General features: G+C 47.8%; 8 protein-coding genes across 8 annotated transcripts; all 8 read right to left on the reverse strand.

Moving 5' to 3' along the window:
* Positions 1 to 1,132: 1,132 nt before the first annotated feature.
* DEU56DRAFT_939568 (kinase-like protein) lies at positions 1,133 to 2,298 on the reverse strand (the record flags this gene model as incomplete). Its single annotated transcript, XM_041358870.1, has 4 exons — positions 2,179 to 2,298; positions 1,837 to 2,111; positions 1,309 to 1,786; positions 1,133 to 1,281 (listed from the first exon to the last, which is right to left on the reverse strand). Exons 1-4 carry the CDS (start codon positions 2,249 to 2,251, stop codon positions 1,133 to 1,135), a joined length of 975 nt encoding a protein of 324 aa, XP_041200723.1. The 5' UTR covers positions 2,252 to 2,298.
* A 570-nt stretch (positions 2,299 to 2,868) lies between these two features.
* On the reverse strand, positions 2,869 to 5,368 carry DEU56DRAFT_920304 (uncharacterized protein; the record flags this gene model as incomplete). The annotated part of the gene is made up of 8 exons (XM_041358423.1): positions 2,869 to 2,938; positions 2,992 to 3,173; positions 3,228 to 3,560; positions 3,612 to 3,649; positions 3,697 to 4,090; positions 4,141 to 4,292; positions 4,340 to 4,955; positions 5,009 to 5,368. 8 exons carry the CDS (start codon positions 5,366 to 5,368, stop codon positions 2,869 to 2,871), a joined length of 2,145 nt encoding a protein of 714 aa, XP_041200724.1.
* Positions 5,369 to 6,545: 1,177 nt separating this feature from the next.
* DEU56DRAFT_691013 (uncharacterized protein) lies at positions 6,546 to 6,994 on the reverse strand (the record flags this gene model as incomplete). The annotated part of the gene is made up of 2 exons (XM_041347130.1): positions 6,546 to 6,658; positions 6,709 to 6,994. Coding segments are annotated over 2 exons (399 nt in total), but the record flags the coding sequence as incomplete, so codon positions are not given.
* A 1,766-nt stretch (positions 6,995 to 8,760) lies between these two features.
* DEU56DRAFT_749957 (uncharacterized protein) lies at positions 8,761 to 11,915 on the reverse strand (the record flags this gene model as incomplete). The annotated part of the gene is made up of 5 exons (XM_041349490.1): positions 8,761 to 9,107; positions 9,166 to 10,582; positions 10,724 to 11,017; positions 11,067 to 11,357; positions 11,412 to 11,915. The coding sequence occupies 5 exons, from the start codon at positions 11,913 to 11,915 to the stop codon at positions 8,761 to 8,763; spliced, it is 2,853 nt and encodes a 950-aa protein (XP_041200726.1).
* A 4,187-nt stretch (positions 11,916 to 16,102) lies between these two features.
* On the reverse strand, positions 16,103 to 18,143 carry DEU56DRAFT_985454 (uncharacterized protein; the record flags this gene model as incomplete). Its single annotated transcript, XM_041360074.1, has 7 exons — positions 16,103 to 16,317; positions 16,366 to 16,392; positions 16,449 to 16,548; positions 16,607 to 16,846; positions 16,901 to 16,935; positions 16,991 to 17,709; positions 18,020 to 18,143. The coding sequence occupies 7 exons, from the start codon at positions 18,141 to 18,143 to the stop codon at positions 16,246 to 16,248; spliced, it is 1,317 nt and encodes a 438-aa protein (XP_041200727.1). The 3' UTR covers positions 16,103 to 16,245.
* A 224-nt stretch (positions 18,144 to 18,367) lies between these two features.
* DEU56DRAFT_749953 (uncharacterized protein) lies at positions 18,368 to 18,949 on the reverse strand (the record flags this gene model as incomplete). Its single annotated transcript, XM_041349489.1, has 3 exons — positions 18,368 to 18,673; positions 18,725 to 18,793; positions 18,842 to 18,949. 3 exons carry the CDS (start codon positions 18,947 to 18,949, stop codon positions 18,368 to 18,370), a joined length of 483 nt encoding a protein of 160 aa, XP_041200728.1.
* A 1,560-nt stretch (positions 18,950 to 20,509) lies between these two features.
* On the reverse strand, positions 20,510 to 20,914 carry DEU56DRAFT_688686 (uncharacterized protein; the record flags this gene model as incomplete). The annotated part of the gene is made up of 1 exon (XM_041347070.1): positions 20,510 to 20,914. A coding segment is annotated over one exon (405 nt), but the record flags the coding sequence as incomplete, so codon positions are not given.
* Positions 20,915 to 20,965: 51 nt separating this feature from the next.
* On the reverse strand, positions 20,966 to 21,742 carry DEU56DRAFT_762419 (uncharacterized protein; the record flags this gene model as incomplete). Its single annotated transcript, XM_041350690.1, has 4 exons — positions 20,966 to 21,466; positions 21,524 to 21,587; positions 21,618 to 21,680; positions 21,726 to 21,742. The coding sequence occupies 4 exons, from the start codon at positions 21,740 to 21,742 to the stop codon at positions 20,966 to 20,968; spliced, it is 645 nt and encodes a 214-aa protein (XP_041200730.1).
* Between the last annotated feature and the right edge of the window lie 2,541 nt (positions 21,743 to 24,283).

Below are 24,283 nucleotides of genomic sequence, written 5' to 3' on the forward strand. Positions count from 1 at the left end.
ATAAGTCCAGTGCATCGCACAAGCGAAGTAACGGGTCTAAACACAACATCATTAATAGTGATACGACGCAAGGGGAACAATTGAACATGCACTCAGGGTACATACCGTGATATCTTCACTTCAGTGGTCCTAGCGAACACAACATGTGAGGGGTTTCCCTGGTGCCCGCCACCCATAGAGCTCACCTGACGAGAGGGGTACCATAAACTTCATGGGCGTTCTGATAAACACTAAATCTCGCAATCAGTTGGGTATATCACCCGCCACCCATAGAGCTCACCTGACGAGAGGGGTACCATAAACTTCATGGGCGTTCTGATAAACACTAATCTCGCAATCAGTTGGGTATATCACCTGAAGTAAACCTTACCTGCATCCTCGGAGTCAATTGACTGATCAATTGAGTTCAGAAACCAGATCGCATACAGCAACACCATCCAGCAAAAGGGACATGGCGTGTTTGCGAAGGGTTCCCCATGCACCATACAGTAGGGCGTACGATCAGTAGTTTTTAAAAACACCATAAAGCTTACCTTCATTCCCGGGGTCGATGACCTGATCATTTGAGTATTAAACCTAGATAACGATACAGCGAAAGGGAAGCAGGGCATGTGTTAAAAATCCCCCATGCGTCATCTAGTAGGCTGGGCTGGTGATTGTGCTGATTGCATTCGATTAGGTGAGTCTGGTAGATGTCGGGACTCAGGCTTCAGGGATAAGTATCCAGGATAAGCTCGCTCCTGTCGCAGGCCAACCGATCTGCAGAAAAATGACACTGGTAAGTTGCAAGGAGGATGAGCAAGGAGACAGGCAAGTGTGAAAAAGATAGAAGCTCACTTGTAGCTGCGTGGGAGCCACGATGCGATTGATTGATGATTAATTGACATGTATTTGGCCACGTCTGACCAGAAACATTGTAGGCTAGTAGCCTATAGGCTCGTACACCGTATCGTATCATATATACATATTATGTACAGATAAGAGATACACAATCAACAGCGTGATCTGGCAACGACTGTTTTTTTCCGGCGTGGAGCTGAAGTAGTTGGGTGCATCGGAGAGCTATTACGTGGGTGTAAACTTGGAAATCACTTGAGCTTCAGATCGCAAGGGGAAAAATGAAATAGATTACTCACACACGAGTCGATCTGCGAAGCGGTGTTGCATCCGGCGGACATGGGGGCACTGCCTCAGCCATCCAGTATTCATTGGAGATTGGAGGGGGATGTATCATGTGATCATTGTGATGATCAGGTTGGCTGAAATCCAGCGAGCCCATAGCTGGTGGGGACAATGTGGCTTGAAGACCGTGAAGCAACGAACGAAGATGCCCATAGTCAGGGTCCTCTGAGAATGCAAGAGAGCGCGTGTAGATGAGAATACTTGCGAACTCGACAGGAATGCCATCGCATAAGTCTTCAATAGTGGTGTTGACCTTGCGCTCGAGAATAGAAGAGCTGGAGAGCTTCTCGTCACTAGTCAACCATGGAAGGGAGCCGCGCAACAAATAAATCAACATGTATGTAAGCGACTCGAGATCGTCACGACGACCTGGGTCAACTCCTAAGTGGTTGTTGATCGAAGCGAACGCAGGAGTGCCAGTGAGACGTTGATTCTGACGAAATGGGATGTGGACTCTGGTTGTGGTGTTCCAGTATTCCTTCGCGATACCGAAATCGATAATGAATGCAGTGTGCCTCAAGTGGCCAAGACCCACCAAGACATTCTGCGGTTTGATATCACCGTGAACGTAATTGTGTGAGCGGATGTACTCAAGACGTGAGAGCTGGGAAACAGGTTAGCCTACTTGCAACAACCCAGCACAAATCAACTGACCAGCTGGTCCCCCAAATTCACGACAGCGTGAAGGCTGAATTTTTGATTGTGTGCGAGGAAAATATCGTGAAGTGAGGGCCCAAGGAGGTCAAGGACCAAAGCGTGATATGTTGATTCTCTACCAAACCAGAGGGCGCGGGGTATCCCAACTCCACCCTCGAGTCGTTTCAAAATGGTGTATTCGCGCTGTACAGAAGACGAGTGGCTGGCGATGGGTTCGAGTTTTATTGCAACTGCGTCATCTTTGATGATGTTTCGTGCGTGGTATACAACAGCTAAGCAGACCCAGGGTTCATGTTGAGTTTTGCAGTTGTAAATGTAATCAGGTTGTGAACGACGTACCGTATGAACCAGATCCTACAACTTCTCCGAGTCTGAATCTACCGTCGACTCGTATCGGGACCTTATGATTCATGGTACGTGATAACTTGAGCCTTGAGGAGTACAAAAATCCAACAGGGAATCCAACCGGGAACAAGACTTAAAAATAAGATGTGATTCCATCAGCTTGAGCCGCCTTAAGCTGGCCTCAAGCCAGCTCGAGCCGCTGTTCATGAATTTTGGCTTACAGTTGGTTCGTGGCACTCTGTGCAGCTAATGAACCGAACCAAACTATACATAAGTGGCCTACATCAGTAAATCAGAACAGTCTGTACAGAGCTGTACAGAGCTGTACAGCACGACAGATGGACAGCTTGGTCCCTTCTAGCCAGCTCACCACAGTAACACCCTTCCCTGTCAATCCCTGTACAGACACTCACAGACACCCCAGAGCTTCTTTTCTGTACACAGTTTGCCAGAAAATTTTACTGTATACTACTGTCTAGAGTACTGCTACTGTAGGCTACTGTCTAGAGTACTACTACTGCACACCGCATCTTCGTCGCTGCACGATCCTCGAATCTAAAAATATGGAGAACGACCAAAATAGATGCATTTCACAGATACGCGGAATCGAATACAAATGTAGGTAAGCGGTAGTAGACAGCATAGACGTGGAAAATTGAGATCATGAACGCAAAACACCCAAACCTAATCCAGAACGACTCGCAGATGATTATGCTTTGTCGTGTCCCTCCCGTCGAGCTTGCAAGACTCCGCCCTGTATGAGTTCAATGAGTGTCAGTGTCCGAGACTTCGTTAAAAAAAACTTACCATCCTTCTGCAGCCCAGTGGCGAAGTTGCCGCCTCAATTTGGGTCCGTGGTATGGGTCTCTGTTGACCTCGTCGAGTAGAACAATTATCGAGTTGTAAATAGAGCCATATTCTTTGGCGGAGAATTTCGGGAAGAGTTTGCCATTGCCGTTCTTGGAAAGGCCATCCAGGACGCAATGATACTACAAAAATCAGTTTGAATGAGTAGCATATAATATAGACGAATAAAAAAATACCGCGGTGCAAATCAAAGCCAGGCTATTCAATGGTATCGCCTTCTTGAAAATCTCCGGCCTCCTGTGAGCGACACGATAAGATCCGGTGTATAGGAAGCTGATGGCGGCCTCTCGGAGGGTAGGGTGAGCAGCATTGTTAGTTTTTCCCAGGTCATCCATACCATTGCGAAGAAAGAGTGAGTCCTCCAAAAGCACCGTAGCGGCGTTCTGTACCCATGCGGCACGATCTGGCGCAGCGACTTCAGGTGGGGGGATGAGGTTATACATGCTGGGCGCTATGGTGACTGCTAGTTTTTTCAGGTCGGAACGCCATGTTGACAAGTCTTCGAATAGCTAGGATAACAAAACATCAGTATCTAGACATGCGGCAATCGACGCACATACCAGTTTTGCCATGTCGGGCTTGTGATCGGGCCACAGACCTAGTAGATTTCATGAGTAAAACATCACGAGGAAGAAAAGGACATACCTGCTTCAACCTGCTTACCGCCTTCAAGCCATTCTACGAGAGATGATGTGAGAGCCTCGGTGACGGAAATGGGCAGATCATCAGCCAAGGTCGGGAACGCGTTCTCGATTGCGTGCTGGGCACGGCAGTCCCCTTTGGCATCCTCAAGGAAGGTCTTCCAGCGTGGCGGGTACCAGCCAAGTTGAGTGGGCTTGGGTCCTTCAGGTGATTCCTTGGATCTTGAAGATTTGACCGTCGTAGCTGGGATTTTCGATTCGGTGGACTTCGCTTCAATGTCTTTTGTGTCGGAGGATCGGAGGAGATCAAGCAACTCAGGATTAGGAAGACGGGGACGTCCGTTTTTCTTGTGGTGATTGACTAAGACATCATCTGGCTTGGGTTCAGTGGCCGCCAGCTGCAGAAAAAAAGAAATTAGCGGGCTTCAGAAAAATAATTGAAATATACCTGGATCGTGTCATCATCGCTGGGGCCGCTTTCCACTGCCAAAGATCTCTCTGCTGTATGATCTTCTTCGTCGCGGGAATATTGGAACTCGAAGTCCGTCGGAAGAGCAGTGGTGACCTCGGGTCGAGGCGGTGGCACTTCCTTCGAGAAACCTGTCCCTCATTTAGCGCTCATGACGACGGAAAAACCAGCGACTCACCAGGATGCGCGGTATGGTACCCCTGCGATGCTCCCCAACCAACTTCCTCATCAACTTCCTCTTCGTCATCAGTAGTACCGCTATCACTGCCCTTACTGGATGCATCTGATCCATCAGACTGTCCTAAATGTCCATCGCCAACTGAGTGAAGGGCTGGGTCCAAGTTTTGATAGAAAAGAGTGTCAGATGGACGCGCAGCTGATGTGGACCTTGAAGGTACCGGTGGCGCGAAATCTTGCTTTGCAGATACGGTGATGGCAGCAGGAAGGTATTTGATCGCAGTCCTTGAAGGTAGTGGAGGCACAGAAATTTGGTTTGCGGGGGTGATGGGGGCAGGAAGACATGTCGTGGCGACGTTTGCCCTGGCTGCGGCCACATACGGGTTGTTGAGCACTTGCAAGTCAGGTTCTGTGCCAGGGGGTACAATGGATTGAGAAAATCCAAACCTTGTGCCAGCTTCGCATTGATGGAAACTGGGTCGGTCATCTGCTGTCTCCAAGCTCGAGGGAGGGATAAGAGCATTCTTTGTCACCTTGGCTTTCTTCCCCCGAGGTTTAGTAGGAGTCGCAGCAGGAGGATCCACCGTATCGGAGGCACTATACGGCGGAGGGGGTTTCTAAATGTATTCAGTATTGCCATCTGTAACTACAGGTAGAATAATATACTTACCTTCGCACGACTTCCACGGCCCTTACGAAGTGGTTCTGGAGCGAGAGGGTTGACTGGAACATTCGAGTCGAGGGAGGTGGAGCCCTTGGGTTGGTTGGTCCGTGCTGGGGCACCCAAGAGGGCACCAATTCTCTCGAGTTGATCAGCCCTACCTCCCATTCCTGCACCTGAACGTCCAGAACGCCGAGGGAGCAAGGAGCTATCTTCATCTAGAGTCGGCTGCTGCGACATGGAGAGTGACTCGGCCCCAGCCCGTGATTTCTTTGTTGAAATCTCTTGCCCATCAGAGTCCGTAGCTTTGCGCTTTGATCTCTTCTTCTTGGGGCTACTGCGGGTAGGATTTTGACGTTGGGTAGGCATGACTGGGGCCGTGGACGGGAGGAATATACTGTGGAGCAATAATAAGTAGCACTGATTGAACCAGATTATCCCGGCTTTTTGTAGTAGTCTGCTGGCGGCGGAATGAGAATGATGATCACAAAAATGATTTCGAAAATATGACTCTACCGCGGCCGCAGCCATTGTGTAAAAGGCTGGGAATTTTACGAGTCGACTGTTATCCGTAGGCCGCATATATAACGTAGTAGAAAACTTGCAAGTCAAATGTTGAGGGTAATGATGCTACGTTACGTCGTTGAGGAAGGTTGGATATATTTATCATGTCACATGACTCGAACAGAATACATGCATTAATCATCGAAAGTTTACCTAAACATTTGCGGTAAAAATCAAGCTAAAGTATGTTTCGCTAAACACCCCCTATCCAGTCTTACTCCTTTTTGCCTTGGGTGCCATTTCCATTGTCCATCGGTAATCAGTGACTCCGAGTCGCTTGTTGTTAAGGCGTGTCCGGGGCACTGCAGTCTCGCGTATGGGTGATTGTGACTCCCCTTCTTCGCCACCGCTCCCAGAGCCTTCTGCATTAAGCCCTTTGAGTAACCACTGTGAGACGAGGAGCTCAGGCGATGGCTCATCGATCGGAAGAATCGTGATATGTCTCTCCAACATCCCGATTATGTCGTTGAAAGTTACCCTACTCGGTTCTCTCATCAGATGATACCATTCCAGCGCGACAGGGAGGAGTTTTTTGAAGTATGGATGGAACTGCTCGGTAAGTTCCTTGACGTAGTGCTCCGTGTGCCAGAAGAATGTTGTTTTGGCATCACAGCACAATTTGAACTTGTCCGCGGACCATTGGCCCGGTATCCAGTCGGGACCTTGCTTGAGAATATGTTTCATGCCAAGCGGACCTCTGAATTCGATACAGATCCAGATGAAGATGTAGAACATCGACTCAAGGTCATCGTGGTAGGTATGCTTGATCAGGGGGGCAGGGTTCGGTTTCGAATCAGAGGCCTTTTGCGTTCATCCGCTCCATCTGGATCACAGAGGTGGAGCTGCAAGAGAAGCGCTCGAGACATGAACGGTAATGTGCCCTAGACATTCTTTGTTAAAAATTGATATTCTTTAGTAAAATCAAAACACTAACCGTGCCCCCGACAGCATAGTTCCCCTTCTTCAAAATACTCACGGCGAACTCCCAGTCTATCAGCATCCCGTGTGTGTCTTTCCCGTCGTCCTCGATCATCGCATTGTTCAGACTACAGTCGCGGTGGAGAATATTGCGCTCTTCCACTGCATCCTTCTGAACTAAACAATAGGTAAGTAAAATCTGTGATACATATTTATATCGTACTTACTCTTCACGATATCGCGTATTGAACTAAGCAACTCTAGCCTCGTGCGAAATTGATGCAAAGGTCTCGCGCGCGGCTTCAAGACGAGGCGAACGTGAGTTCGAAATGTGTTCTTAAGGCTGCGCAGAACTTTGTACCGGTAGTTTGCAGTTTGGTCGATTTTGTTCCTGGACTCGACGATCCAATGCTCGACGAGCTTAGGAACCCCTCGGACTCCATTCATCTTCCTCATCATGTTGACTTCGTTCATGGCCTCCTTCTCTCCCCCCAGGACCCAGTGGTCCTTTATGATGAATTCCTCGTTGTCTTTCCTGGCTAGGTAACAAACGGTACCACTGACCAACAAGACCCTGGCTGGAGAAGATGATTTCGAGCATATCGTAGTGATGGTCACCGACGCGAATCTTGCCGATAGGTTCTGGAAGGGGTGCGCGGAGAGGGTCTTCGGGTACTTCGATAGGGAACTCCAGTGGGAAGTCGTCGTTATCTTTCTTTTTAGCGGTGCGCTTCGTGTCCATGGTATTAATGTGAGAGGACGTGCCCTCACTCTCCTCACTCTCGCCCTTGCTCACGTTCTCAGCCCTGCCCTCGCCCTCACTCTCGCTTTCGCTCTCACCCTCACCCTCGCCCTCGCCCTCACCCTCACCCTCACCCTCACCCTCGCCCTCGATATCATCCTCGCCCTCGCTCTCGCTCTCGCTCTCGCCCTCGCCCTCACTCTCAGCCTTCACCTTCACCCTGGTTCTCGGGCAATGCAGTCGCGTCCTCGGCTTGCGAGGATTTCAACTTGTTCTGGATATGGAGGGGGAGCCAACTCGAGCGCGACTTCAGCGTTTGATCAAGCGTGTGCTTGAAGATGTTTATTGAGGGGTCATACCCGATACACTCGAGATCACCAAAGACGATGCTCGATAAGATTTGTAAGTACTTGTCAGGTTGTCGATCGATGTGAGTGCAAGCGCTTACGACTGCCGCCTGAGTGGTCGTATAAGTGGACACGAAGTTCGCGATAACCAGCGCACAACGAGATCATCAGAGCGAACCTTCTCCAGGGCTGGTGTTTCAGAAGCAGGTAAGCTTTAGTGTCGAGAGTCCTTGCAAGGGTACCAGCAGGTGTGTACGGGCTGGTGGTCAGCTCACATACTGCCTTGATGGTGTCCCATCGGGCCTCCAGATCGTCCAATAAGGCCAGATCTGGTTTACGCTTGATCGCATCGCCAGGTACTGGGCGCGATGAGTTCGCTGCACTCCATTTGCGCGACAAATTGTGTTTTTTCGCAAGCCCAGGTTTTTTTGTGAGTAGCGCAGCAGAGACGACGTTGAAAAAGGACCCGAAGATATACTCTGTCGCTGATGATTGATCCAGGTCCTCCTCAACGACTATCGGTTCATTCCCATCGTTGGATGGGTCTGATGAGTCGCTGGATGGCTTGTGATGACTTCCCCCATCAGCCGACATGGACTCGGAGAGGTCGCTTTCGGTAAGGTTACTGGCGGGTGGGGTATGGGCTGATTTCGTGTTTGTAGCTTCATCAACCAAGACCCACTCTCCCTTGCTGCTCTCAGCTTCTTCCTGCTCCTTTTTTTTGTGTTCATACGATGATGGAAGCATCCAATTCCACCGGCGCTTTTTAGTATCATACAGGTTGATCATGGGAGTCCCATCAACAACAAAAGTATCAAGATCCTCGACCCTTGCAGCTTGCGGAACCCTGCTCAAAGGAATTACAAGTTCTTCTGCTGCAGGAATTTCAGTAGTGAAGGATTGGAAGATATACGTCAAGAGGTGACCGAGTTCGTTTATGTTGGTAGGTTGACGTTCCTCAAGGATCAAGCGGTTAAGTTCAGAATTTGTGAGTTTATCCATCGTTTGGGTGTTGTGTATTGGGGGAGCTGTCATGAAGGATGACAGCTTCTTCCCAAGGTCAATTGTTCGATGGTGACGACGGAGTGGCATGGTGCGCAGGACGGACAAACAGGTACGTCTCGAAACATTGGCAGGCACTACAATACTATACAGGATGGTCGCAAAATGGTCTTATCTCGAACTAGATACTATGCTGAAAGGGCGAAGAATTTACTTTTTTCCCAAAACTCGTTCAACCAAAACTCCGCGGCATGTTCCATGCTATTATATGCAGTGAGGCGCTTATCTGCAGCGGCTCCAAACCGAGGGATCAGATTGACAGGCGCCCGCAGTTGAGAGACGGGTATGACATCCCCCATCCGATTTCCATTCGAACGTTTTGCTCGCTTGAGCAGGTGCAGTTGCGTAATGGGATCACGATCACTCAGTAAGTCGAAACGTTGAACATAGGTGAGAAATTGATCTTTCCATGGCCATTGCGTGCCACTCTTACCAATAGGCCGCATGATAAGCCTGATCTGAGCGACAGTGTGACCTGCAGGGCAAGTAGCGAAGGTAAGGACAAGTGTTGCTGCACAAGACAGAAAACTCACCTGAGAGACGGCTACTAGGCCATGAATAACCTGCGTTTGTCACCACAATAGCTGTGTCATAACGACCCAAGGTCCAGAGGCCATTGGGTGGAGCGCAATTGAGTGTCTGTGCGGGTTTGATGATCTGATCATCGTGCAAGTCTGTCTCTTGTAAGCATATTTTAAACCAGACTTGGATTGTGTTGAAAGGAAGGGCAGCCGTAGGTCCAGATCTCCTTGGGCCACCTATCGCGTGAACATGCTGATATCCATGAGTCGCCTCGCGCTGGAGGAAGTCAGCAATGGCCGGTCGCAGGTCGGGTAAGCCAAATTTGATGGCGGCTTCATCGACGGTGATATTCCTGATGGACGGATGATACCCAAGATGAAAGGCGGTGCGTGCAAAGCTAAATGAACGCAACGGAACAGGCACTGAACCCTCTGTCTTGTACTGGAGAGCCCTAGCCATGACAAAATAGTTCGTGACTGGGCGAGGTTGCTGTGATGTAGACAGTTCGGGGGGAACATCATGCGCGTCAATGTCATTATTGATGCTGGGGTCATCACCATCAGGGTCTACATCCTCTGGCACCTCAGCGCTGTGACTCTGCTCAAGATCTAAAAGGCTCGTGGCGAGCTCGAACCGACGACACTTTTCCGCGCGGTCCAGGTGTCGACATATCTGAGGATCGTACTCTCTGTTATTGCTAGACCTTGCGGGATCTTTGACTTCGGTGATATGAGCATGTTCAGTGATATCTGCGGACCACTGTGCTGTGACGCCAGAGGTGCGGATACTGGAAACAACGCTCTGCATAAGTTCCAGCTTGGGTATATGCCAGTGGATGATGGGTTTATTGCCCTTCCCCCGGCGAACCCCAGCGTCAATAATCGCGTCCTTGTGTGCATGGAACTCCCGCAATGCGCTTGAGATACGCTCAAGATCATCATCATCAAGGCGCGGCGACTGAGCGAGATAACGGAACTGCATGAGAGCACATAATGCGATGATGATATGGGGAGGTGCTGCGTCTGCGCATACTGCAATGATATATCGCTGGATGTCTCGTTGGCAGCGACCGGTGACTTGTTTAAGCTTCGAGATGCCTCCAGGAAAGTGCCGATAACCAGCGATGGGCTGTAAGATAGAAAATCGGAAATTGATCTCAGATTCTCCAACAGCACAGATGAGCCATTGTGCATTGTGGTCGAAAAACTGCTTATGAAGGTGGTGTAGGGATTCTGGTGTGAAGAAATGGGAGGGTTCTGCTAGTATCCAGTCCCGATAGAATGGTTCTGCGACACCATTCAGACGGAACTTCTGCGCTTCACGGAAGAAAGCCTCGAGGTCAAGGGGATCAGCGCGTGAGTGGACAACGGCAAGCTGTGCAAGAGTCGTTGATTTCATGCGGGGTTCATGCTGGAAGTCATCCCCGAACTGTTTGTACATCGCCATGGTCACTGGTGACGTCTTTCCACCAACAGTCGCCAGCATCATGGCTTCCGGAGTGTCAGCGATATAACTTGCGAGTGCAGTGAAGCAGTAACGACTCTTCCCAGCGGGGTCAGATAACATGACGCCCTTTCGAGCAGCCTGCTTCAATGGGTCTAGAACTATGTCTAAACACTGGTGTATGAGGCGATCCTCCAATACACCCTTCATCCGCTTCTTCTTATGAATGAACTTCGGGACCGGTAGTAGGGCGGTGAGGACGAAAGAGCTCGAAGAAGATTTAAGTCGCGTGTTCATATGTATATTGGCCAGGCTAATAAGAAGCGGATGAGCTACACGATCGCCTGTCAATGCGGTGATATTCGTTTTGTCGGAAGATAGGATAGTACCGAGGAGGGTCGCGCCACTTGGTATTGCTGACTTTAAGAATACGTGAGCCGGAGACATTGAAAATCGACGTCTTACGCACCTGCATGTTCCAAGCACCACTTCCCGTCATCCATTCGGTATAGACACGACACTGCTTCTCCGCCGTGGTATACACCTTGCGAGGTGTGAAGTCCATACGATTATGAAACAAGGGGTGGTTGAAGAGGGTCGCGATACACTCTAGAGGGTCACGCCAATAGAGAACCACGGGTGACTTTGTAGGATGAGACGTAGGAATTATTTGGGACATCCAACGTGGACCGCTGGGCAGCATCTCCGCTCGACCTCGCAGTTCTTTGGCCGAGCGGAATGAGAAGGGCAAATCTTTGATCTAAAATGGCCTACAGTCAATGGAGAGCAGTGAGTTTGAAGTTCGGGCACTGACCATGTCGAGCGATAGGAAAGAATCAATCTTCCCCATGCTCAGCCCTGAACGCAGTAGCCATGCGGCAACCTGCCAGTCTCTCCGACTGCTAAATGGAAAATAAAGGTTGGTCTTGCGATATACGCTATTTTCATCAGCGTCAAACAGGTCCAAGAACGTGTACCCATCCTGATAGGCAAGTGGTGGATCGGGAAAGTAATCTACCGCTGCTTCTTTGCCCTGGTCCTGTATTTCATCATGCTCTCCCAGTACAATATCCTCTTCTTCACCGTAAAAATTGCGTGCGTGTGGATTCGCCTCCTCTCCGACTCCTGGTTCATGCGAAGGGATAGGTTCATTGTCGTCTAATGAGTCCATGGGATGATCTTTAGCGGGCGGGATGATGGTATTGAGCCTGATAAGATCATCCAGCCAGGTGTTGCAGCCAGACCGGGGCTGGCTCATATGACGAGCAACAGACGTATGGTCCCTGAGGAGTTTTCCGCACGATGGACAGTGAGGCATGAGGCAAGTTGCGTTGCTGAGATGTCGGCATTTTCCACTACCGACTCTCTTACACTCTATCATGAACATCAATCTGCGATCGTTGTCAGCTAGCGCATCAGGTACAACAAATGAAAATATACTCGACCCACATCTTTGCGAAGGGCCGGCGCCCGGAATTTTTGACCTATATGAAGTTTTAAATGCTGTCAATTCCATGGTGAGGTCAATCGAAGTTTCTTAAATTTTAAGCACCTTACTTTTCAACAGTCGAGACAGGATCCAACTAACTCAGAAGCCAATCTTATCATGAACCTTGTAAGAGCGAAGCGCGATGTTTATCAGGCACAGAAAGCACTGGCAGATTGTATGATGAGGGAAAATGAAATGTTGGCCAGCCTACTCAGATTTCGAGCCGAAGAGGCAGAGAAGCGGCTGGATGATACGGACATTGGACTGGGGTGCATGAGAGTTGTCTTCAAGAACCACGGATGGAGTCATACTACATCAGGAAAACATCGAGTTCCTTTTTATCCCTTATATGCTTCTTATTTGTCCTTATTTACCTTAATTCACACTTAAAACCTCCTTAGAATAAATAATTCTAAGGAGATCCATCGCCTTAAACCAAGGAGCTTTCCCCGAAACCTCCTTATTTTAAGGCGGTTTAACGAGATAAGGCAGTCGGAAAGTGTGAGGAGATTGAGAAAAATGATTACTTAATGTCACCACTTTATTTTCTGCCACTGACTCGGTTTGAACTCTCAACCATGCACTCACCAGCTGAGATCAGCTGATTAGTTCCCACAATTTCGAGCATCACTTACCACTAGACTAAATGACCTTGTGTATGTGAAGGCAGCAACCAATATATATACCATATCTGTTGGACTTAGAATAAAATACAACACTTTATCGTCTAATACGATAGGTCTACCATTAGCATTTTGATAAGGAGTGACTATGGTGGACCTTGTGAATTTTTTCGAAGAAAATCAAAGTTATAGCCCTTGTCAAGGGTAGTCTTTCCATAGTCTCATGACATTTTTTGGTTAAGATCCTAATGAGTTATAAGCAAAATACTACGAAGTGGTGTGTTCAAGAAAGTTCAGGCACACGAGTAATGTGACTGATAAGTTTGCTTATTAAGACTAGGAATACCAACAGAATATCAATAGTAAAGAAAGACTTGATGAAAATTCGAGTTTTTGGTTATTAGGGACTAGGATTTTGATCAAGGACTATGATAAGGAATGACTAGGGTAGACCGTGGGAATATTTCCGATGAAAATCAAAGTTATAGCCCTTGTCAAGGGTAGTCTTTCCATAGTCTCATGACATTTTTTAGTTAAGATCCTAATGAGTTATAAGCAAAATACTACGAAGTGGTGTGTTCAAGAAAGTTCAGGCACACAAGTAATATGACTAATGTTTCCTTAATTTTCCTGAGCCAACTTGCACCTAATTAATTCTACTTTTGTCGAAATAAAACAAAAAAACCAACTTATTCTCCTTAGCCACCTACTTAATTCTACTTATTTTCCTTAGCCACCTTGGTAATTTTTTTAAGTAAATTAAGGAACTCGATGATTTCCTGATGTATTCCTCCGAGTTCTTCAACTCGAACTTCAAGTTGTAGGAGTCGTTTGCAAGCCGGTAAGCTCATTATACTATGACATGATGCAATGACGTTCTGAGAAGCCTGCAGGAAATTCAGTGATTACAGTAGACACCACAGGGGGCCGGTGCCTCACTGCCCAGCTTGATTGATTCGAGCGCTCAGTACTTCGTAGAGTTTCTCCTTGTATTGATTCATGTTTCGTACTACTATGCTGTTATGAATACCCCGGCGTACATATGTGATATGCAATTCTTGTTATTTTTAGATCCGGCGGTGTGAATCTACTAAGTTCAAAATCATCATGTCTTTGCATCGAAAACTACAAAGTGTTGTACATTATGATAGCGCGCCCGTGGTACTACTTACAGTGGCTCAAAAAAGTGTCCGGATGTTTGTGTGATTTTGAGTAATTGGATCATAGCAAGCCAGCACCTAAATATAACATATTGGTATAGGGACATGTCTGAAAGCCCTACATCGTGGCTCGAATCTGAGCTATGTAGCGTGGGAACAAACCCTTATATGGGCGAGATATGGTAATTCTATGCTTATGACTCATTCGGACACTTTTTTGACTTTGTGTTAAACCAATCTTATTGTATGATTCTAGTACTTTGTGTTGCCTCCCTTGGCTTTAATTACTGCTGAAACCCTTCTAGGCATACTTTCTATCAATTTCTGACACTCCTCCTTGGCAATTGTTGCCCATTCTACTGCAACTCTCTCCCATAGTTCAAATAGCCCCTTTGGAGGATCTTGATAGGCAGCAAGTAGTCTCTTGAGTAATTCCCAGAGATGTTCAATGGGATTGAGGTCTGGGGACTGTGCTGGCCATAATAAAACATTGATGTCATGGTCTTCAAACTATTTTGTGGCCAGCTTTGAGGTATGCTTGGGGTCATTATCTTGTTGAAAGATAATATCTTCTTCATCAATTCCTGACTCTTGCATGCTTTTGAGTAAACACTCCTCTAGGATAGAGGTGAACTGCTCTGCATTCATCCTTCCCTCTAGCTCACAGAGAATCCCAACACCATTCCACCCCATGCAGCCCCATACCATCATACTTCCTCCTCCAAACTTCAGTGTACCCTTAACTTCTCTTTCTCCTAGAGGTTCTCCTGCCTTTTTCCACACATATTCCTGACCATCTGACCCCATTCTATTGATTTTTGTTTCATCTGACCAAATAACCTTCTTCCAGTCTTCCACAGTCCAATGTTGGTGCTTTAAAGCAAAGGCCAATCTTCTCTTCTTATGAGCTGCTGAGAGAAGTGGTTTTTTCTTCTTGGTTACAGCCTTGAGATTGGCTGCCTTGAGGGTGTTTCTGATTGTTTGGGTGGAGACAGGAGTAGAGATAATGGAATTGATGAACTTGGTGGCTTGTACAGTATTTGAAGCCTTGCCAGACAGAATTTGATGAACAACAGCTCTTTTGTTCTGTGGGGTAAGCTTAGGAGGACATCCCATTTTGACATTTTCCTTATCTGGTATGTTCTGTTTTATAACTGTAGCAATAGTAGACTTGCCAAGACCAGTTTTGGAAGCAATGTTCCTGATAGATAAACCAGAGGTAGAGAGAACAAGGATATTATCCTTTTGAGCAGAGGAGATGGGCTTCATGATGAGTATGTTAAATTTCATGATCTTATGTGGGTTTATATATTCAAATAATATTAAAATCATACCATATTATTATTATGGTACCACTTTCATTAAGATTATTATGTATGAATGGTCTCATTTTGTGATTTTAATATAAAGTCAAAAAAGTGTCCGAATGAGTCATAAGAATAGAATTACCATATCTTGCCCATATAATGGTTTGTTCCCACGCTACATAGCTCAGATTCGAGCCATGATATAGGGCTTTCAGACATGTCCCTATACCAATATGCTATATTTAGGTGCTGGCTTGCTATGATCCAATTACTCAAAATCACACAAACATCCGGACACTTTTTTGAGCCACTGTACTACTAAGGAATATTAATATAAGGCAACGTTCTGTGGAACTGTGAGTGACTGGAGACACTATATACTTTGTGGTTGTTTGTTGCTGTGACTCTGGCGGCACTGTGGAGTCTGTAGCTGGCTGTGAGAAAAACACAATTCTCGTGTTTTCTGTGAAGAAAATACTAGTTTACTGATGTAGCTCACTAGGATAACCCAAACACTGGCAAACCGGTGAACGCCAAGCCGGAGCGCGCCGTAGCCGAACTGCGGTTATACTAATTGAAACCGTGCAGAAACGGCGGTGGCGGGAGGCGGGCAGGTGCGTGATGCATCAGTCCTAAAACTGACTAAGCTTGCAGGTGCATGATCGGGAGGTGGGCAGTGATGCCCAGTGAAAGTCGGACATGGCCATTTCCACGCGCAGCCACGCAAATCTACTGTGGCTATGGCACGTCGAATCGCGTAGTCATGCGTCAGTATCTGCGCTTTCCGTAGCTGCAAAAACGACGCGCATCGGCGCTGGTGTATGCTTTTCGACGCATTGACTACTAAATAGAATTCCGTAGATTTAAATATAACTGCATGTCCCTTTGATATCTTGCTGGCTTCGACGCAAATATACGGAAATCGATGCATTGCAATGTAGCATATGATACGAATCATGCCACTAAAAACCACCTGCGCTCGTACCCGGGCCCGCCCCCGCGCTCACGCTCATACCCGCCCCCGCGCTCGCGCTCGTACCTGGCCCTTCTGCCTGATGCTGCCGCCGTGCTAGAACAATGTACTGCTGGAGAACTTACTGATCACTTTGACAGTGCTGCCGGTCCAAATGCCATCAGATATCTGGAAAGGAGACACATCAGTACACTGGGAAAACATGGTAGCGCTCACCAGTTTTTTTGCGTCTGTTTCATATTTCTGAAGGAGAACACTACGAGTTAGTAATGCAAATGGCAGAACGAAGATAAACACACCTCCTGACGGTCTTTTCCCAGCGAGTCCCAGTATAATTTGAAATCCCGAGAGTAGCCATTGGGTGCGAGTTGTTTGAGCCAGCGATGTGCGCAAAGGTTTCTGTAGTGGGGCTACGTTAGCAACATAAAATGAGAATATTAGTATTAGCGAGACTCACCTCCCGTTCTTCGTAGTCGCAGGGCGGAAGTTTTTGCTGGTAGGGCCAGGCTTTCCTTGCGAGTCTGCATTAAGAGTATCTGCATGAGGTGCGATTGCGTCGTCTGCAGACAGCGTTGGTAGCGTAGTGTCGATGGGTGCTGCGGTTGGTAACATATTGGCGGGAGCAATCGAGGGCGTTGGCAAAGCATCACAAGGCTCGTCATTTTTCTTTTCCTTGAGGCGGATAATGGCATCTTTTCTGAAAGCCAAAGTTCGTCAATGTAGTAGGTATATCGAGCAGAAAATCACTTACAAAGGGTTTCGAAGTGGAGCAAATAGGGTTTTCGGCTGTCGCGAATAAAGTAGTTCAGATCGCATGAATGCAGATAACTACTGAACTTACTGGATTGTTTGTCTGAGGCCTTGGGCTCGGCGACAATGGCACCACAAGAGATGATGAAGGTGGATCAGCAGACTCGGTATTTGAAGAAGAAATCTCGGGTGGCTCTGAGTCGCGAGCCTCTAAATTCGTGTCAGCTGTTTTCGCACGTTTCGAATCGTGTTGACATGTATCGGCAGACTCGACCATCTTCGCCTTTCGCTTTTGTGGTTTTACGCGTGGTTTCATCTCCTCAGGGTCAGTAGACGAAGAATCTCCTTCCTTGAGATGAGTGGATGCCCATGATGGGTAGCGGTCTCTAGCGATGTGCTCAATCTTCCAGTACCTGTCGCAAAGGGCTAATTCGGGGTGTAAGCGAGACACTTCTTTGTAGAGAGCGTTGCGAGCATCGGGGATTGCTCGACCCCATGAGATCGGCGCTATTCCACGTTGTCGGAGGCCAAACCAGACCGCGCGAAATGTCTTCATGATGGCACGTTGCTCAGATGCTGTGACAGGGTCCCCATTTGTATGCTCGAGGAAGGGTAATGATCCCCGCTGGTCGCCTTGTGCATCAGCAGCGCTGTCCCATTTCTTGAAGTCTTCGTGAGTCCAAAAATTGACGAGAGGGTAGTCCTCCTTTCGTAGACCAGTGACAGGGTTGCAATCAATAGCATCAGTCTTGATGGGGATTTTGAGTGGTTGAAGTAGTGTATCAGAGCCTGAATACAAAGAAATGTCGTCTGATAGTGAAAGTGAGTGCGATAAAGTTTCAAATGCAGCTCTAAGCTTGGGGTTTGTTAAGCTGCTGAAGATAACGGGAGAAAACAAACTGATAAGCATCTCGGGATGCAGTAAGGGTCAAAATTTGACGATTCAAATGTTCATTGACAAATCGCAGACGAATATTTTCATCTTGGACTTGTGCGAATGTATGCTGTGAGTGATTATATGCGCTGTTTTGAACATAATACAACATATTCAATCTCACTGTATTGTTTGGAAAGCTTCCACCGTGATGCAAAAGGCCATTCCAGCCTTGATTCAGCTGACCCTGCGAAGGTACGAGAAAGGGTGATTGTGCACTAGCATGGCCCGGGAGCTGGTGGTTATTGTCGTATAGTTGATTCATGCGGCTGAAATCTTGAGCCTGAGGCTGGTAGTGTTCATCAGACATGACAGACATAGCAAAATAATTGAGAACCGAATGAGCGAAAATTGTGTGGAGGTATTAAGCAAAGGGGCATCAGTATCGTCCAAGGGTGGTTAGAATTCTGCCTCCACTGGAATATCCCGTTATGGGTCCTCGAGTCGGTGGCTTTCATTTACAGTACCAAGTCCTTCGTGTAGCATTTTTATCAAATACCCCAATGCCTATTGAAAATTTCGGAACAGGTACTTCTATTCTTCTCGCTCATTATCGTTATCGTCCTCTTCAGCAAATACTCCAGTATATGATACATCGAGCCCGGTCTTTTCAACAACAAAGACTCGGTCCTCGGTAACTCCAGATGGTAAAGTAGGCCGATGAGGTATAACTGCGACGACGGCCTGGATATCGGTGACATCTACAACACGAAGGCCAACTTCACCTTGATTCGTGCAAGACCAAACTGTCTGGTGCGACAATTCAAGAAGCTGTTTGTCAGGTGCGGAATATAATGAAACAAGTGCGACAGTCCTGAATCGCCATGCTGCCTGTGGACCCTGTAATTGGCGGACAAAATCTTCAGGGTCCTCGTCATCACCAGGTTCAACATCATTTCGAATGGCGAGCTGCGTGAAATATTGGACCTCCCCATAGCAAGTTGTTCCATCAATCTTGAGCTGAGAATATCAATTAATTTGAGAACATGCAATAAATATATGAAGTACCTTGACGTTTCGCGACATTCGCGTTTTTTCTAGAGGTCGCAGTGCTTCCTTCCATGCTGAACGGGCCACTTGTCCATTTGGGAGCCGAAGGTGCGACCACCGATACATTTTAGGTGCATTGCGGCCCAGAAATTCAGATATGAGTCTTTTCTCCATGTCTGTGTCTGGATACCTTGCCCGCTTCTGTCGTGCTCGCAGTAAAATGTAGCCATCTCCAACATCAAACGAATACCGTGGATGGAGATTAGAAGGTGGTTGGAGATGGGGGAACATCGCTTTCATGGCATTTATTTGACACCGGATGAGGCAAACTTGAGTTAGACACGCATAGGGAAGTTTGGGTTGGCGAAGATCAAATTCGATATCTGCAAACGTCCTCTCCATTGTCCATTGCGAAGAGCAAATAGGCGATCCGACACGAAGGCATTCAGATGCGAGATGATTTGATAGGTGAGCACAAGGCCGGATGAAGTGAATACGGTCAGCTCTACGTTGATAGTACAAGTTTTCGAACTCGAGTTCCCATTCCGCAAACAGCGTGAAAGCTTCGGTGACTTGGGCAGGGGTGATGCTGTATTGACTCATAATTCACAGTGCTTGTGTGAACTTGCAGAAATTCTGCCAGTATTTTTGAGGGAGAACACCGTGCAGCAGTGCCGGTGCGAGCCCAAAAAGCCACGTAATGAATTCACGGGCTTTGTAGTGAGTGTTGATCTTCTCTGCGGGGTTGCGAGGAGGGTTGTCGAACGAGCCTGGTAAGTATGGCTGACAAGCAGCGACGGCTCGACCATGTGCGTCCCAGGTATCATCGACAAGGACAGCCCAGTCCCAGGTCGAATCATCGTCTGTTGGGCTGCAAAGTATCAAGCCGCGCCATAGGTCTGTAAACAATGCTGCCATATTGGCACCAGAGAAGTGCATTATCTCCGTAGAGAAACACTCGGGGATACCGAGAATGTGTCTCGTCTCTAAACCAAGGAGGATACTCGGTCCTACAATACCCGTATTCAGCCTATTGGCCTCATACTGCGACTGCCTGCTGGATCCCATCAAAATACGAAGCCTCTGAATGTAGTTCTCGGAGGTTCCTTGAGAAGTATCGGCTGGGTGTAGGTCACCATGGTTGCATCCGCGAACATCATAATTACGAGGCTGCAAGAGGACAGGATAATAATGATTGCCGCGAGGTTTACGACGCCCCTCAAGGCCACAAAGCATGCGACAGCCATTTTTGCCATTGTGGCCAACGAGATTGCTTATGCAGACCAGGCCTGGTCCATCTGCACAGGCGAGGATGAGAAACGGGTTCGAGATGAAGATGATATCACGCCACGCATCCCAAATAACGAGCCCTGCTTTCTGAATTGAAGCGAGGTGATGAAACCCGGGAAAGAAAAATGATTGCATATATTTGGGTTTGTTCGGACCAGGAACTACAGTGCCAGGAAGAACGTGCTGCTTCTTGTAGCGACGATCGGGAGGTATGTCAACAATGATCCAGATGTAGACCCAACAGTCTGACTGTTTGGTCTCGTACAATTGAGCTCCATCAACCGATATAACAAGAAACATGTCCTCCGGTTTGATGCGGCCATGACGAACAGCATCAAGGTATGACGACCCAGTGATGATGTCGTCGTAGGCTATGGGAAGACCATCATTACGTTCCAACTGCTCAATTATCTCCTGCGTGCGGCGACGGCGGTAGTGCATCTGACGAGCACTATCAGGATGCTGCCAGAGAGCCTGAAGCTGTGGGCCAATAGGGAAGGTATGGAATACCTGCTGAGGCTGCTTGACTCGGCCTCCACTCAGCCGAAGCTTAATGGGGTCATATCGTGGCTTCTGACACATCGGACATTCGTCAAGCTCAGTGTACGGACCGACAAAGGCCACGCAGGAGTCGATGCACATATCCTTGATAATAGATGTCACTCCCGAGAGGTCGCTGATGATTTTTTTCACCCGGTGTAGACTTGGTATATCATCCTCGGGATGTCGCGCGAGAGTAGCAGCGCGAGTCTTATGAAAAGCATCTTCTGATGAGTGCTCGAGGGCGAGAAAAAGGGAGACACCATACTCGATGTCAGCACTACCAAACTCTGGTTGACGTCTTGGTGGGTTTCACAAACGTTCGAGTGCATCCCCTGTGAGTCCAATCCCATCATCTAGCGATGCCTCCCGAAGAGCAAGAATAAACTTCATATCACGTTGTAGATCTGGGAGACGAGCATTGCGAGCAAGTTCCTCAAAATCAAGGTCGGAGAAAGGATCTCGCCATTCTTCAAATTGCTGGGGGGGGTGATTTGGATTATCGGGAGGAGGGGGATTGTCATCGCCAGGAGGAGGGGGATTGTCATCGCGAGGAGGAGGGGGATTGTCATCGCCAGGAGGAGGGGGATTGTCATCGCGAGGAGGAGGGGGATTGTCATTGCCGGGAGGAGGGGGATTGTCATCGCCAGGAGGAGGGGGATTGTCATCGCCAGGAGGAGGGGCATCACGAAGGGGAGTGGCATCGCGAGGAGGAGGGGCATCACGAAGGGGAGTGGCATCGCGAGGAGGAGGGGCATCACGAAGGGGAGTGGCATCGCGAGGAGTACTAGTAGCGCCTCGAGGATCTTCATTCTGCAAAATACTATTAGAATCATTGTCCTATTGAATTTTAAACAATAAAGGACATACCATGCGTCTTCGTTTAGTGGATATATTTGAACCACCAACTTGCAAATCGGTTGGCCGTTTCAGACTGCGAAATTCATCTGATAGTCCTGCACACCATATGGCTGCCTTCTCGTCTTCACCGGCCTCCTTCAAATGATTTTGCCAAGTTCGCAGTGACCTGAGCGGTGTTCGGATTCCGAGGCAGTATTTCGTGCAAACGCACCAATGCACATCTGACATTGGCAAGATGATATGGGATATGCTAGACAAAATATAACTTAGTACTAGCACGCGCGAAAAGTACCCAAAGGCTTACCAGTATTTTGGTTGCTTCTTGTAACAAAAGTGCAGTGTGCCAGCTCCGCCTTGTTATGCTTTTCGCCCCCCGGCACACCAAAGGGAGTTACATGGCAAGGTGGGCAGAGCTCTGAGGACACAAAGTTGTGATGCGCAGCCAGCACCGTGAGGTGAGTTGATCAGTTCTACAGTGAGACTGAGGTGCACTGATGCGACGTTGTTGAACAGATGTTGAACGTTATAATGTTACGCTGCTGCGTCGCTGGCAGGCTGCACACTGCGCAGTGCATACGCATTCGATCAACACAACTGATCACATGATCAAGCTAAGTCTAATTCCGTCGAAGTAACGATAATTTACATTTATAAAATCTAATTCCATAGTTCTACGTGGAAATGGCCATGTCCGACTTTCACTGGGAGTGATGCATCGAATGAATGCATCATGCCAGTGGGTGCAATATAGGGTGATGCATGCACAGTTATGGGTGATGCATCAGTAATCGTGCATGCATCGCCCTATATTGCTGTGATGCATCAGTATTTGCGGCGCTACAGTTGCAGCACAAATGCATCACCACTACCGTTGCAATCACAGCAATTTATTGCATCACTACGACAAGGACGCCTGCAAGTGCGATTGGCACCGAGAGGGAACACTGCCATAGGTGGTGACAACGGTGGTACTAGTATGCATCTGGCGGCTGTACACAACGTTCCGGCTATGACATCAAATATATTGCCACTCTGACAAGAGGCAGGAGTCAATCATGTTGTATCGTCCAGCGCAAGGTCATATTGCTCGAACATTATTTGGGTTGAATTAGAGTGTCGTAGGCAGTATACCATGTTTGGTACTACACACCATACTAGTATACTTAAATTACTCAACAGCAGCTGCCAATTTCCTGCTTCTTCGCCTAGCTACATCCACGCCCGGTAGTGAACGCCACAGTATGAACACTTCCAACTCGATGACATATAGTATATGGCTCGTTATGAGTGCTGGATTATATGAATTATGCAGAAAGCGGTATATCTATATGATGACCCGTACATCATGAAGCCAGAATCATTTAATGTACTCTTTGTTAACGTTCACGCAAATTTTCGGCGGAAGTTGCCTACCGCTAATTAGCATCAGCTGTTATCCAACGTTGCTGCCGCTGTGTGCTATTAATTAACGTTAGAAAATGCCCCAGCGTTACTCATCAGTGAGAAGTTTAAGGCCCGGAACACCCCGCGAGTTCCCGAATCTCCCATTGATGACCGCCATTGGGAATGTATGAGACGCTGCTGTGACACAGGCCATCCCAAATATCGACACCTCTTTTGCGCCGTGCGCAGTCAAAATGTTTACGAGTTGCCATTCGAAAATGCATGTCTGCACGGAAGATAAAACAGGGGCGAGCGACAAAGCATCGTAAGCTGGAAAATGGGCTCAGAAAATAAGGGGCAACTGCTCGCGTAGCATGTCTCATTGGGTAAAAAATATTATAGCTTACGAGTTTTGCAAATGGTATAAGTTGTTAGATGAGACCTTGTGAGCCAGGCGTTGGACGTGGTTTCCGCCTGCCAAGTTGGCTCAGTGACTAAACTTATGGGAGAAGCGCTCCGGTTACTGTGACGTCATGGCTGATTGTTGGTGAAGCTTGTGGCATAGTAAGAAGCCTGAAACAACTGAAATGGAAAACATGATTGGTTCCTTGGCTGGCAGGGGCTATACTATCTGGTCCTGTGCAACTAGATGTTTATTTTGCACTGCAAAGAGTGTGACTCAGAGGCGGGTCGGAATACCAAGTGCCAATAATTGATCACCGGAATGCCACGGGGCACTCGATGTTTAGTTCCGTTCTGAGAAAAGTTGGGCTCACTTACTGGTGCGATGCCCTTCTGCATGTATATTTTGGGTTACGTTGGCCTGCTGTGGGCTCACACCGAGATTCTAGATAGAACCTCTGATTATTCGGATTTACCTACGTTTAGGCAAAGCCAGGGGAGCCCGAACCTGTGACTGCCTTTGTGAGTTGTATATATAATGTACAACGAAGCTCCGGTCAATCAAACTCCCACACTTTCGAAGTGAAGCGAAGCACTTCCACTTCGACGGCCACACTACAAAGGCTAGAAAGTATTCATAAGGATTCGAACGACTTCTCATTACAACCGGTTCAGCGATCAAAATCTGCACGTGTTTGCCAAAGTAAGGTTACTTTGCGTTCGTAGGCTCGAGATAAACGCACGAGCTTACCGTGAATTTGCATTTACGGTCCAGATTGACACCAATAACCCCTCCGTCGATGTCGTCTTCGCAGTTAGGACATACCCCTGATCAAGATTCAACAAGATCAACGCTGCAATCATGCCTCGAGTGTCTTGATCGACACAATGACAGGTTAAACATTGTTTACAAGGAAATCATAGAGATTCGCACCCTCATTACAGAGCTTCTTGCCGGCGTCCAGTCAGAAGTCACCGTGACGG

The sequence above is a fragment of the Suillus clintonianus genome (genome assembly GCF_016758775.1).
Source record: "Suillus clintonianus strain FC179 chromosome Unknown DEU56scaffold_220, whole genome shotgun sequence".
Lineage (NCBI taxonomy): Eukaryota > Fungi > Basidiomycota > Agaricomycetes > Boletales > Suillaceae > Suillus > Suillus clintonianus.